Source organism: Eublepharis macularius, chromosome 17, assembly GCF_028583425.1.
Source record: "Eublepharis macularius isolate TG4126 chromosome 17, MPM_Emac_v1.0, whole genome shotgun sequence".
NCBI classification, from domain to species: Eukaryota; Metazoa; Chordata; class Lepidosauria; order Squamata; family Eublepharidae; genus Eublepharis; species Eublepharis macularius.
Window position 1 is genome coordinate 6,180,478 of NC_072806.1, and position 12,427 is coordinate 6,192,904.

General features: G+C 47.7%; 1 protein-coding gene across 2 annotated transcripts in view; it reads left to right on the plus strand.

The window, feature by feature from the left end:
- The first annotated feature begins 299 nt into the window (after positions 1–299).
- Positions 300–12,427, plus strand: part of TMEM201 (transmembrane protein 201) — a 38,375-nt gene continuing 26,247 nt past the window's right edge. For both annotated transcript variants that reach the window (XM_055001049.1, XM_055001048.1), the window contains exons 1-3: positions 300–639; positions 8,466–8,586; positions 10,612–10,806. In XM_055001049.1, the coding sequence (XP_054857024.1) occupies positions 524–639; positions 8,466–8,586; positions 10,612–10,806 (432 nt within the window). In that variant the 5' untranslated portion in view covers positions 300–523. The remainder of the gene's footprint in view (positions 640–8,465; positions 8,587–10,611; positions 10,807–12,427) is intronic.

A 12,427-nucleotide genomic window follows, 5' to 3' on the forward strand; every position in this document is an offset into this window, starting at 1 on the left:
TCTGCCCCGGCCGAGTCTTGCGCTTCCTCGCCGCTGGAGGCGGTGCTGGGAGGCGGGCGAGGCTGGGAAGGTCACGGCGCTCGGAGGGGAGGAGAGAAGGGAGCGACTCCAACGCGCGTTTCTCCTGCTCCTGGCGCGCTTTGATCTCCGCCTTGGAACATTCGGAGCGGAGGCGCCGCTCGCCATTGGCCGCGCCGCGTTCCGACGACTTTGACGTTTCAAAGGGCTGCTACTCAACGTTCGAAAGGGGCGGGGCGGCGAGACCACCAGCGCCGGACTCCGCGCTCCGCCGGAGATCAGCGCGCTGCTTTCCGGCGGCTGCCTCGCCTCTTCCTCCTTTTTTGCGGCAAGGATCCCCTCGTTTAAATTAAAAACCTTTTTAAATTTTTGTTTTGTTTAGAATTCTCGTTTTTAATGCTAATCTTGTTTTGCCATTAAATTGTTTGAAATCCCTTTTTTGATTTTTTGTTGTTACTGATTTTACTATTTTTTTTGCAATTAAATTATTTCGCTCCGAGCCGCGATGGAAGGAGTGGGCGCGCTGCTGGCCAGTTGCCCTACGGCCGGCTTGGCCGGAGGCCTGGGGGTGACCGTGTGTGCAGCCGCCGGAGGAGTCCTGCTCTACAAGATGGTCCGCAGGTAGGGCGCGGAGCGGGGAGGGAAAGGCAAAGGCAGGCGGGCTTCCCTGCTCTCGCTTCCGATCGCGGCCGGGAGACACGCGCTCTCGCCTGGCTGCCAGCGGAACCTCCATGAGGCATGCTTGGAGGAGAGGCCCGCGCGGCTGGGCGGGGCTGACCGCCATTGGGGGGGGGGGGGGTGGACGAGCGTGGCTTTTAAACTGCATCCGCGCCTGGCGAGCTTTTTCCGGAGGGGCGTCCCTCTTTGTGCTTGGAAGGCTGCTTTGGGGGCAGCCCTCCCCCATGCATACACCTTTCGCTCTTTCTTTGCCTGGAAATACCCTGGAAATCTAGTTGCTCATTAAGCTGCCACTGGATCCGAACCTAGGGTCAGGATTTGTTCGTGGGGAAAGGAAAGTGGGCGTACATTTGGATGGAGGGGGACTGTCACTTTGGGCTTGCCCATTTTGCCTGCTGACTAGTGCAAATCCTCTGTAGAGTTGACTGCGTGGGGCTGCGAGCTGGAAGACTCTTAAGCTCGTTTTGCACAGTGCATAGGTCTGTTGTGCCGCTTCCAGTCATTCAGTCACAATTTTATTTATTTATTTACATTATCTATATTACGCCTTTCTCCTGGAGAGTCGAGGTGGTTGAGGCAGTGTGAGTCAGTGCAGTCAGTTTCAAGGACATTTCAATAAATGAGGCAATGGTATATATAAATGCAAATTTGCTAAGATTTAAAACAAGTAGAGATCCAAGACAGAATTGCAGAAACGCTGAAACAGTATAAGCAGTTCTAAGCATTTTTAACATAGAAATTACCCAATAGGATCTTACGAACAGCAACGGACAGTGCGTAGTAGTAGAGTGTATAGTCCCTATCTTTTTTCTGATGCATCTCTTTGAGAGCACTTCCTTTACAGTCCAGCCTATCTTAGTAAAAAGGCCTCTGCCTGGTTTGCAGAAAGCCAAGAGAGTAGGCGTCATCCAAAGGAAGAAGTGGCAGCCACGTGAGCCACCAAAGCCTCCCTGATCGGGTTTATTTATTAATTTATGTCATTTATAGTCCGCCTTTCTCACTGAGACTCAAGGCGGATTACACAGTGTGAGATTAGTACCGTCAGTATCAAGAACAATGCCATCGGGTAAAACAGATACAAGTTTACAAAGACGTAGCATTAGCAGGAATCCAGTACAACATAAGTTGTATTGTCTCTAACTCATTAGCGAAGCATTTGAGACCCCCCCCCCCTACAATACAGCCTTCCTCTCTGAGTAGAATGCCTTTTTTGAATAATTTAGTTTTGCATCGGAAACCCAGGAGAGCGGGGGCTCTCCGGACCTCCTCAGGCAGGCCGTTCCACAGAGGCCACTATAGAGAAAGCTCGTGTATGGGCTGCTGTTGATTTCGCCCGTGTGCAGGCTGGCACCTGCAAGAGACCCTGTTCAGATGAATAAAGCTGCCGTGGAGGAGCCTAGGCAGGGAGGCGATCCCGTAGGTATGCCGGACCAAGGCTGTGAAGAGCCTTTTTCACAGTTTTATCACAATTTATTCCCTTTCTTTCCCTGAGGAGCTCTCCCCTGCACCGTTTGATCCTGACCATGGCTGTGTGACGTAGGGTGCCTCAAAAGCCATTTATTTCCCTGAGATAAGAAGGGCACTTGTGACGCTTTAAGGATTAACGTTTCATAAACATTCGTGATCTGTTCTGCTTATGCTAGAGGAGAAATGAAATTGTGATGCTGTAAGATACTAAGAGGCTTCTGTTTGTTCTTCCTGCACCTCCAAGGCAAACCCAACTTTGAGGGTTTGACTCCTCCAATGCAAAAGAGCTGGGCTCCAGGTATGTGGGGAGGGTGCCCTGCATTTGAGGGGCCAATATAAAAAAGACCCTGCCAATCGTAACCACTTGTCTTTACTGTGAATTTGGGAATATAGATTATTGTGCTGGAGGAGAATCGTGTTTTGGAACGCACCATACCTTTGTGTTGATAACATCAATGCAAATTGAAAATCAGCACAGCAAGACAAGAGAGGCTCAGACTTTTCTTGCTGTTGTGCTACTTTTCAGTTTGCAAAGAGTTTTTTGTGTAATGGAAAATATAAAGCTGGAGTTTGAAGCAGTGTCGTCCACGCTACTGCCTCAGGACGCTGTTGTCTTGTTCCCTCGTGTAAATTGTACCATATGGAAGTCCACTTGAGTAGGCTAGTAAAGATTTCTGTGGACTAGCAACTTCTTGTGGATTTCAAGTTGCAGTTAGATTCTCACCTGTGTGAAGACATGACATATCTTCATATTTCACAGTATCTGAAATGAGGTTTCCAAACTGGTTCAAATATGACACAGCCTCTGCTAAGGTTGCCATTCTGTAGGGAAGCTTTGTCCAGAGCTCTTGACATTACAGTTTATCACAGCTGCAGCTTAGACCCTAAAGTAATTTGCAGATAGCTGCATTAAAGGTGACAGACCAGAGAGATTCTTTTACTGTAAATGAAAATCGGGGGCAACATACTCCTAGTCTGCCCTGAAGTGACCCACTTACCCCTTGCATTTCTGCATACATCTGATGGGGATGTGCCTTCTGGTCAGAGGGAGGCCCACCCAGAGCAAGGACTCATGCAGAGATGTATTGGGGAGCCTCCTCAGGCAGCAGCTAATTCAGGTGTGATTAAATTGGATGTGACTTCATGTTTTGATACACTGGGAACAGGTGGACAGGACTGTTTTTGATATTCAGTGTGCAACAGTGGATTGTAAAAGAAACAGGAAGCTTTAATATTTTTTTTCAATTTGAAATTTTTGTTGAATAAAATGAAAAACCTCTCTTGCCCCTGTCTGTGAGGTTAAGGTTTAATACTTCTGTCCTTGGACAAAGGAAATCAACTGAGCAGAAAGCTCAGGGTGTGTTTTTCCAGGCCAGTTTTGTAACCGTAGGCAAAGGATTAAGCATCTCCGTTTCTGGTGTGTCTTGGCGGAATGCTAAGAATGTATCTCTTTGGGGGCTGTTTGCACCCAAAGTCTCTCCCCCCTCCCAGGGTCATGACCTGATTTTAAGGTATGCTGGGATGCTTGCTTAGAAACCCCCCCCCCAACTTCTGTGATTAGCTGAGGCACGTTTTTGCTCTACGTTAATGTGGAGGGGCCTACCAGATTCCTCCAGAAAAAACGTTGACTTAGAGCATTGAAGTGTCTTCTCTGTATTTCTGCTTGGGTCACTGAACTGGGAAGAGGCCAGAGCAGTGACTCGTGCAGAAATGTAGCGGACAGGCTTCTCCAACAGCTACTAATGTGTGGAATTTCTACATCGGAATTGCTGGATGATCCAGTTGCTCCCAGTGCTTCAGCAGTTTGAAAGGAAGCTGGCCCAGAGCAGTGGCTCATACAGGGGTGCCTCCTCGCCAGGTCGCTAGGTCTTGCCTTTTTGCATCAGGAGTGATTCAGTCATTCTTGTTGCAGGAGAACTGCCCGGCTTCAGTAGAAGCTGAGGCAACTCATGCGGAGATGCAATGGACACTTCTTGCTTCTTATGGCGCTCCAGCAGGTTTTTCACATGAACGCATGAAGCTGTCTTCTACTCAATCAGACCATTGGTCCATCGGAGTCAGGGGTCTTTCACATCACCTACTGCTAGATCTTGTTAATGGGAGATGCGAGGGACTGAACTTGGGACCTTCCACATGCCAAGCAGATGCTGTGCCACCGAGCCTCGGCCCTGTCCACTAGTGTGCTCCAGTGTGCAATTATTGTGCTACAAAAAGGGCCAGTTGTCTCCCCCCACCCATGCCTTTCTTGGGGAGTTTATGGAGATCATTCCACTGTATCCTCTCCACAGCCCTGCTGGGTAGGTCAGGTTGAGGCATAGTATCTTGTCCAACTGTACCCTGCACGCTTGTTGTCTGAGCACGGATTTGAATGGAGGTCTTTCCAGGCTGTGTTTACCATTTGTGGAACACTGTTACGTGCATGGTTCTTTTTGCTGTTGTTGTGTTGATGTTGGTTAGAGTTCATTGAACTTCCCTGATCCTGCATTAGATGTTTGTTGCTTGCTGGTGTTTTGCAGCACAGAGTCAGACGCAAGCTTGAGGAAGCTTAGAACTTTCACGTGGAACAGAGAGTGCTTCCTAAACCAGAAGTTGCACAGTTTTCTGTGGCCCACGAGGTCTATGCAATGCAGTAAAAGAATTTGCTGCCACATAATGACGGGGCCAGGTCCCTGCTTTATGGAGGGGTTAATGTCCTGACCTGGGCTGAATCCACACACCCCGCGAAGCGTCCTGGCATTGTGCTAAATGTTCACTAAACACCCAGAAGTGTAGCATCTTTCTAGTGCGATTTCTCCGTGGGCTTGTGGATTCAGCCCTGGATAGGCCAGGAGAGCCTGATCTCGTCAGATCTCAGAAGCTAAGCAGGGTCTGCTTTGGTTAGTAATTGGATGGGAGACCTCCAGCAAAGACCAAGGTTGCAGAGGCAAGCAATGGCAAATCACCTCTGTTAGTCTCTTGCCATGAAAACCCCACCAGGGGTCACCATAAGTCAACTCTGACTTGAGGGCCAGATTTCATTCAGGTCTATTAATAGTTATTAGGCATAGATCAAGATGGGTAGCCGAGTTAGTCTGTCTGTAGCAGTGGTAAAGAGCAAGAGTCCAGTAGCACTTATAAGACTCACACAATTTGTGGTAGGGTATAAACTTTCATGAGTCACAGCTCACTTCTTCAGATACAAAGCTCATACCCTACCACAAATTTTGTTAGTCTTTTTGGGCATGAGGGTTAAATGGAACCTCCATGTCCAGAAACACTATACCTTTGAATAAAGGTGCTAGAGCAAGACTGTCCCTTTCTCTCTCTTTCTGGTTTTTGCCCTCGGAAATATAATGCCAGGCTAAACACAGATAAATGGAGGGAATCCAGCAAGACAATTCCGACAGTCCATCAGTCAATTAGATTATCCTGTCTGCCGTCCCAGCCCTCCCTCGACAGGAATGTATTGCTTTTGTCTTCATTGTCTGCTATTTCAAGGGATCAGTGATTCATTAGTCTATATTTTAATACCCCTTTCCATGGCAACAGATTTAATAGGGATCAGCAAGATGGTGGTGGAAGAGATTCTAGCTGTGCAGCCTGAAAAATGGGCCACCAGGGGAATCCTGGGCCCGTGCGCCGCCCCATACTCCCCCCGCGAAGATTGGTGAGGTGGTTTCGTGATTGTCCCTCCATTCGAACAGTGCACATTTTCTCAAACCAGGACGTCAAGCTGAACCAGCACCTTGGCATCTCAAGAATGCCTGGGTTTCAAAACTTGAGACAGAAAAGCTGGTAAACCTGAGTTTGGACCGTACCACTTCAGACTGCAGGCAAAGGTTTGCATTGCTGAACATTCCTGTACCAAAATTATCTGCAGATAGGAAATGAGCTTCCCCGAGAAAAGACTATAACTTTTCTCCTGACATCTTATTTCCTATGTATTTGGGTTTATTGCATTGGGGGTGGGTGGGAATCTTTCATTGTTGGGGCCCCATTTGCAGTCTGAAGTGGTACGGCCCAGGCTAAGCTTTACTAGATTCGGGCAGGTATATGGAAAGGTGACTTTTCACAAGCCACGATCTTTTAGCCCAGTCACGCTAACAAATATTTTTTGTGGACTAATAATTTAGGTGGGCTTCTTTACAAGGCTGAGCGGAGATAGCAAGTGTGCATTAAATGATCTTGAGTTTATTGCCGGAGAACGGCTCTGCAGGCACATTGGCCTTCCTTCCCATTGTAGCATGCCTGTTCCTGTCCTCGCTGTTTTGGTTAACATCCATCCATCCATCCATTCGAGGAAAGCAGCTGTGTAAAAGTCTGGCTGCCTGAATGGGCTGATATTAGGTTGCTGCAGATGAAAGTTGCAGGCATCGTTTCTCCCCGGCTGGCTGGCGTCAGCTGGTTCTTTGCACGTCAGTTCTGCCAACAGCTGTCCTTCAAAAGAGCCCTTGTAGAAATGTGAGGGTAGGGGTGAGGGGTCAGGAAAGAGGGGAGAACTCTTATTTCAGCCCCTGTGTCCCGAAGAGGGTGAGAGCCGATGCCTGGCTTCCAGGTCTTGAGGGGGGCTGTGACTTTCCTTGGTTCAGTTTTGTTGGCTTATGATTGGGGGGGGGGGTTGCGGGAGCCCAATATCCCTTATTTACTCTACATCATGCATCTGGAATATTGTAGTCTCTTTCTTCCCTCAGCCCTTCTGGTTTAGGATTTCTAAAGCATGTTTGGGGTTCAAACCACTTTGCATTACCTTGCTGCAATTCTTACAACTGCCTTGTAAGGGAAGGCTACTGTAGTTAAATACCACCCCCCACCACCACCCCGTACTATGGATTAGAGGCAAGGCTGGAGAAGAGAACAGTTTGCCCAGTTTTACCTTGCAACATTTGAAACACTTTCTGGGTCACTGTTCAGTGGTGAAGCATTCCCCATTGGCTTTGTGTGGTGGCTGACCCAGGATGGCACATTCTTACATGCGTGAAGTTACAGGACACTGCAATTACCAGTTAACAGCCCGGAATATGAAGCAGTCCCCAACTGTTCCTTTTTAAACCCTGCCTCCACATGTGCCCACAGAGAAAAGTCCCAGCTGCCGTGCGTCTGGCACGCAAGTGTTCATTCCAGCACATGGCTAGGCGTCCTTCTCAAGGGAGGCCCTTTTCTCTTCCCCCCCCCCCCCCTCAGATACAGAGCTGATCATAACTTTAAAAAAAACCTGTGTGGCAACAGCCGACAGTAATGGATACACTAGGTCTGTTGTCACAGGTTGGTGGGCTTTCCCAAGAAAGATTAATTGACAGTTCAACGAATAGGGCCTCAACGCTCTCCATCAGTTCGTCAACCTCCATCAGTCACTCAACCTCTGTCTCTGTGTCTTCCTGGGTATCTGCCTGCATCTTCCTCTTTCTCCTTATAACTTCAGATGGGGGGGGCGTGTTCGGTACCCCCTCTGTCTGGTTGCAAGAATTTGGTTGCTAGGAAGCCACAAACCACTTCCAGGCGAATGCAGCAGGAAGTGTGTGACGTCCAGGTGATGCTTCCCTCCTCCTGGGCTATGGGAGCATCTCAGAGTTGCCTAGCAACCTTGCTGTCCACCTGACCGCTTCTGTCAGTCGTTCATGGGCATGGCCTTCGGTTGCCAGGCAACCCCAGAGGCTTCCTTCCTCACACCTTGGCACAGGAAGCCTCTTGGGGTTGCTAGGCAACCCCAGGACATGCTCAGTGGATGCAGAAGGGAGTAGGGTAGGACAGCTAGGGCAGCCATAAGGCCCTCCCATTGCCTGTGATGAGGATCGAGTTTTGTGGCAACCACGGGTCATGGTTTCTGAAGGCTTCTGGGCTGTGGTTAGTGAGGGGAATATTCTGTGGTTCCATCCCTCTGCTGTCAACCGCCTCCTAGGCTGGCTTATATTTTGGGTGTTTCTCTATCACATGCAAACGTGGCATCCAGTGGGAAGGGTACCCGAGATGAAGATGCTCCAAGGAAAAGCCCATTTTATCCTGAGACCCTGGAGAGCAGCAGCCAATCAGGATAAGCCATACTGAATGTGGTGGGCCAATGGGGCAGGTTCTTCTGGGGAGGGGTCGTAGTTGAAAGGTTTTCTGCATGCAGAAACGTCCTTGCTTTAATCCTGGGCATCTCCATTGAAAGATCCAAGGGAAGGCCTTTCTCATCTGGAGACTTTGGAGAACTAGCATAAGCACTATTGAGTAGATGGACCAGTGTTCAAATGTGGCATATGATAATCTCTTCTCTGCAGCCCCCTCGTCTCTCAATTCTCTTGGGCCATTCCTCTTGAAAAATATTCTTCTCTTTGCCTGTGCAGGAAGAATCCCACGCACACAACTGTGAACTGTTGGTTCTGCAACCAGGATACTGTGGTGCCGTATGGGAACCGCAATTGTTGGGATTGCCCAAACTGTGAGCAGTACAATGGCTTCCAAGAGGTAGGTCGTTTGCCATAATCCCCTGGGAGCTGGCTGCTCCAAAACAGAGGCCAAGTGCATCTCCCATTCTCTGCCCATCTCTCTCTGTGTATGTGAATATAGTATTTACATTATTTTTAGTCCGCCTTTCTCACTTAGACTCAAGGCAGATTACAGTGAGTCAGTATGGTCAATGTCAAGGACATTTTAATAAACGGTGTAATAAGGGTCTATAAATGCAAATTTGTAAAGGTTTAAAACCAGCAGAAGTCCAATACAGAGTTGAAGAAATGATAAAAACAGAGTTTAAGCAATTCTAAGACTGATATATTAAACCACATAGTAGGGAATTTTATTCTTGAAGACTTCTCTTTTAAAATGTTTAAAGATGAATCTAGAATTTCAAAAGTTGAGTAGCTGAGTTCAACTTTCTGGCTTTAATAGAAAGGAATGTGTACAGACCAGTGTGCTGCCTACCTGCTGGTAGGACTACACCAACTGCTCCTGGTTGTTCTTTAAAGACCGACAAGATTTCCAGGGTAGAAGCTTTCAAGAGTCAAAGCTCCCTTTATCAGATACAAATAGGAATGGAGATCCCTGAATGTTTATATCTCAATCAGAAGGAGGGAGGGGTGCTGCAAAGAAGGGAGTCAAGATACAAAAGGTACAATGCAAAACGTAATCAGCTTGATTAGATTGTACCCTGATTAAATTGTACCACTCCCTTTGTAACACCTCTCCCACCTTCTGACTAGGATATAAGGGCTTGGGCATCTCAATTCCTCCTTGTATCTGATGAAGAGAGCCTTGACTTTTGAAAGCTTCTGCCCTGGAAAACTTGTTGGTCTTTAAAGTGATACTATACTCTCATCTTGCTCTTCTAATGCAGGCCAACATGCTACCTGCCTGAAACTATCCAGGTGATTCTTGTTTGCCGCTTTAATAGCCCACTTTTCTTACTGAGACTCGAGGTGGATCATACAGTTGAAGATAATGCAACAAGAGTAGTATAAAAGACATGTAATAAACAATGCAAGAAAACCGGATTACAAAATAAAAGTGCAACAGAGAACAAAGCGTTGGAAATTGGCCAACGTACCACGAACCTTCACCTGCAATCATTTATAAAAAAACGCCTCCTGAAAAATTCTGTTCTGCACATTCTGTGTTGAGGTGCAGAAACTTTCATGGCCTCATCAGTTGTGCCGTTCCACAAAGTAGGAGCTGCAGTGAAAAGAATTCTCGGTTGTGTATACTACGCCCTTTTCCCTTTCCACATCTGCTTTTCAGCAGCCACTAAAGATTTATCTATTTGGGCTTGTGTCCTGCTAAGTGTTTCTACTCTTTGGGTTTTGTCGTGGCCGTTTGCCGTCAATGGCGCTCTTGTGCTGGCAACTGATGACGGTTCACAGTTTGATTTTGTTGGGAGCTACCTCAAATGCGTTGGGGAGCAGTGGGTTGTGAGGACCTGAAATCTAGCAAATGCAGGGTGAGGGGCGGCAGTCATGGTTAAAATTAACAAGTCGGCTGTTTGTATACTTGTTAGTCATGTCCGAATGGGGAGTGCGCCATTTTTTTACCCTGTGGGTTGAAATTGAGACGCTCTACACATATCCCTTCCAAGAAAAACGTGCATTTCACACATTCCATGGAAGGTATACTGGCTACTTCCCTAGCTGGTTAAGCTGCAGTCTAAGCACACTTACTTGGATGTAAATTCCAATTAAGCCTGTGGAGACATTCAGAGAATGTGTTTACTGTGGGGAAATTCTAGATGAAGTCCAAAAAATGGCCCAATCTGGGTTGGTCTTCCTCTGTGGGAACACAATCTTTGCTAATTAACAGGAATTTTGATGCTGGAGTGAGTTTCACTTCACTTTCAGATCAGTTTTTAAATCGATATGCGTAAACAGTTTTCTTGGGGGACGCTTCTTGTAACGTAGGGGATGTGATAGGTTCTGTGTGAGTACGTGGTAGTGGCAGCGCAGTTGAGTGGCGAATGAATTTCCCCAGGCTAATCCTGCAATTCTTCTGACCTCTGGACAGAACGGCGATTACAACAAGCCCATCCCTGCTCAGTATATGGAGCACTTGAACCACGTCGTCTCCGGGGCCGGGGCTTACTATGACCCCACCAAGCCCCAGCAGTGGGTGAGCAGCCAAGTTTTGCTCTGCCGGAAATGCAACAATCACCAAACCCTGAAGATCAAGCAGCTGGCATCCTTCATGCCCAGAGAGGAGGTATGGAGATGATTTTGGGGAACAGAAAGATAGAAGAGCTGTACAAAAATTCTGGGGAGTTGGAGGGGTAGGATAATAAGGGTGGGTGGAGGTTTGCACTTTTTATCTTTTTCATAGGTGCTAACTGTTTACAGGCGGCCAAGGCAACGGGAACCAAATCTGGCCACCCAAAGATCTTTTTGCTCCTCTTCCGCCCCTACCTATATCTATGCATCTTGACCACTTTCTCCTAAAACAGTATGGGATTATTAATCTGATACATTTTTGGCTATCGGCTGGATTGGTTACAGCCTCTGTCTTTGAACAAAATGGATTTCAGACACTGACTGCGTCATTTGGCATCAGAAATTGTGGCTTTTGTTGAGACTGCAGGGCTCTTTAACGTGTACCATAAACAGCAAGAGATGTTTTGGCGATGCCTTTGTGAGGGTTACACGCCTTGGATGCTTGCTGCTGTGCAGAAGTTAAGCCTGAGAAAGACGCATCTTCCTTTTTTTTTGTCAATTGCCTAGCAAACATTTTGTTTTACGTAGAGGGCGACTCCTGTTTCCAAGCCCTCCAGGTAAATTGTTCTGCCTTTCCTAAGTAAACTCCCCTCCCCAACCTGTCCTTTCCATTTTCATTCATCTGGGGTTTTTTTTCCTCCCCATGAGCCGCACACACAGTCTCCATTTGAAATGTCTGCCCCACTTATTTTGGGCGCCATGGCTACGAGGCAGTGATGGCAGACGAGGGCACTTTTCCTCCACACCACGTGTAATACAAGGAGCTTTTTGTTCAGGGGCCCCTCCAGGGAAAAGGAGTTTGCAGCCGAGTGCCTGTGCAAAGCTGGAACCTTTTTCTCTTGGGAAGAATTTGACTAGTAGGGTTTTTTTCCCGGGTACCAAATCACAAGAGGATCGCTTACCGTTCTGTCCCTGGCGGTGCTGCAACTTCCCCCAAGATTCGTGCTGTGTACCTTGAGACTCCGTGCATGGAAGGGCCACCTCCTTTCATGCCCAGAGGTGCTTTGTGCATGTAAGAGGGTTACACATGAGGGAATGTTTCCCTGAACAGCGCCTGCTTGCGTGGAATTCTGGGTTTGCATTTGGACCCAAAGATTACAGGGAGGGCAAGAGCCAGCTGCCACCTGAGCAGCAAACTTTCTTGCAACGGGGGTGGGCGAGTGGGCAGGGCCATGAACCACAGAGGAGTTATGCATCTGAATTTAAAGACAAATGCCAGTTGGTACCAAGCACCATTGGCAAGCCAGGAAGAAACCATGGTTTAGAATCCCTTTTTCTCACTCTCCAGCAATCCAGAGATAGCACGGCGATCTGCATTTGGCTTATCCTGGTACACTGGAGTTGACTCAAATGTCAGTTCATAAACTGCCTTTTTATCATGGCATCTTTATGCCGCTGAAATCTGCTCCTTGTTTTCTGTTCTGTGGTGCAATTCAGTTATGCAGCTGGCCAAAGAAAACCCCATAAGGGCTAGCAACTTGGAGCACTGAATTATTATTAGAACACAAACTTTGCTTAGAGGTTGAAGTTCTTTGCACGCTGACTGTTGTGCAAGACGCAGACTTCTGTTCTTCCGGGAATCTCTCAGTGGCCATGCGGCACTCTGCTTGTCAGGG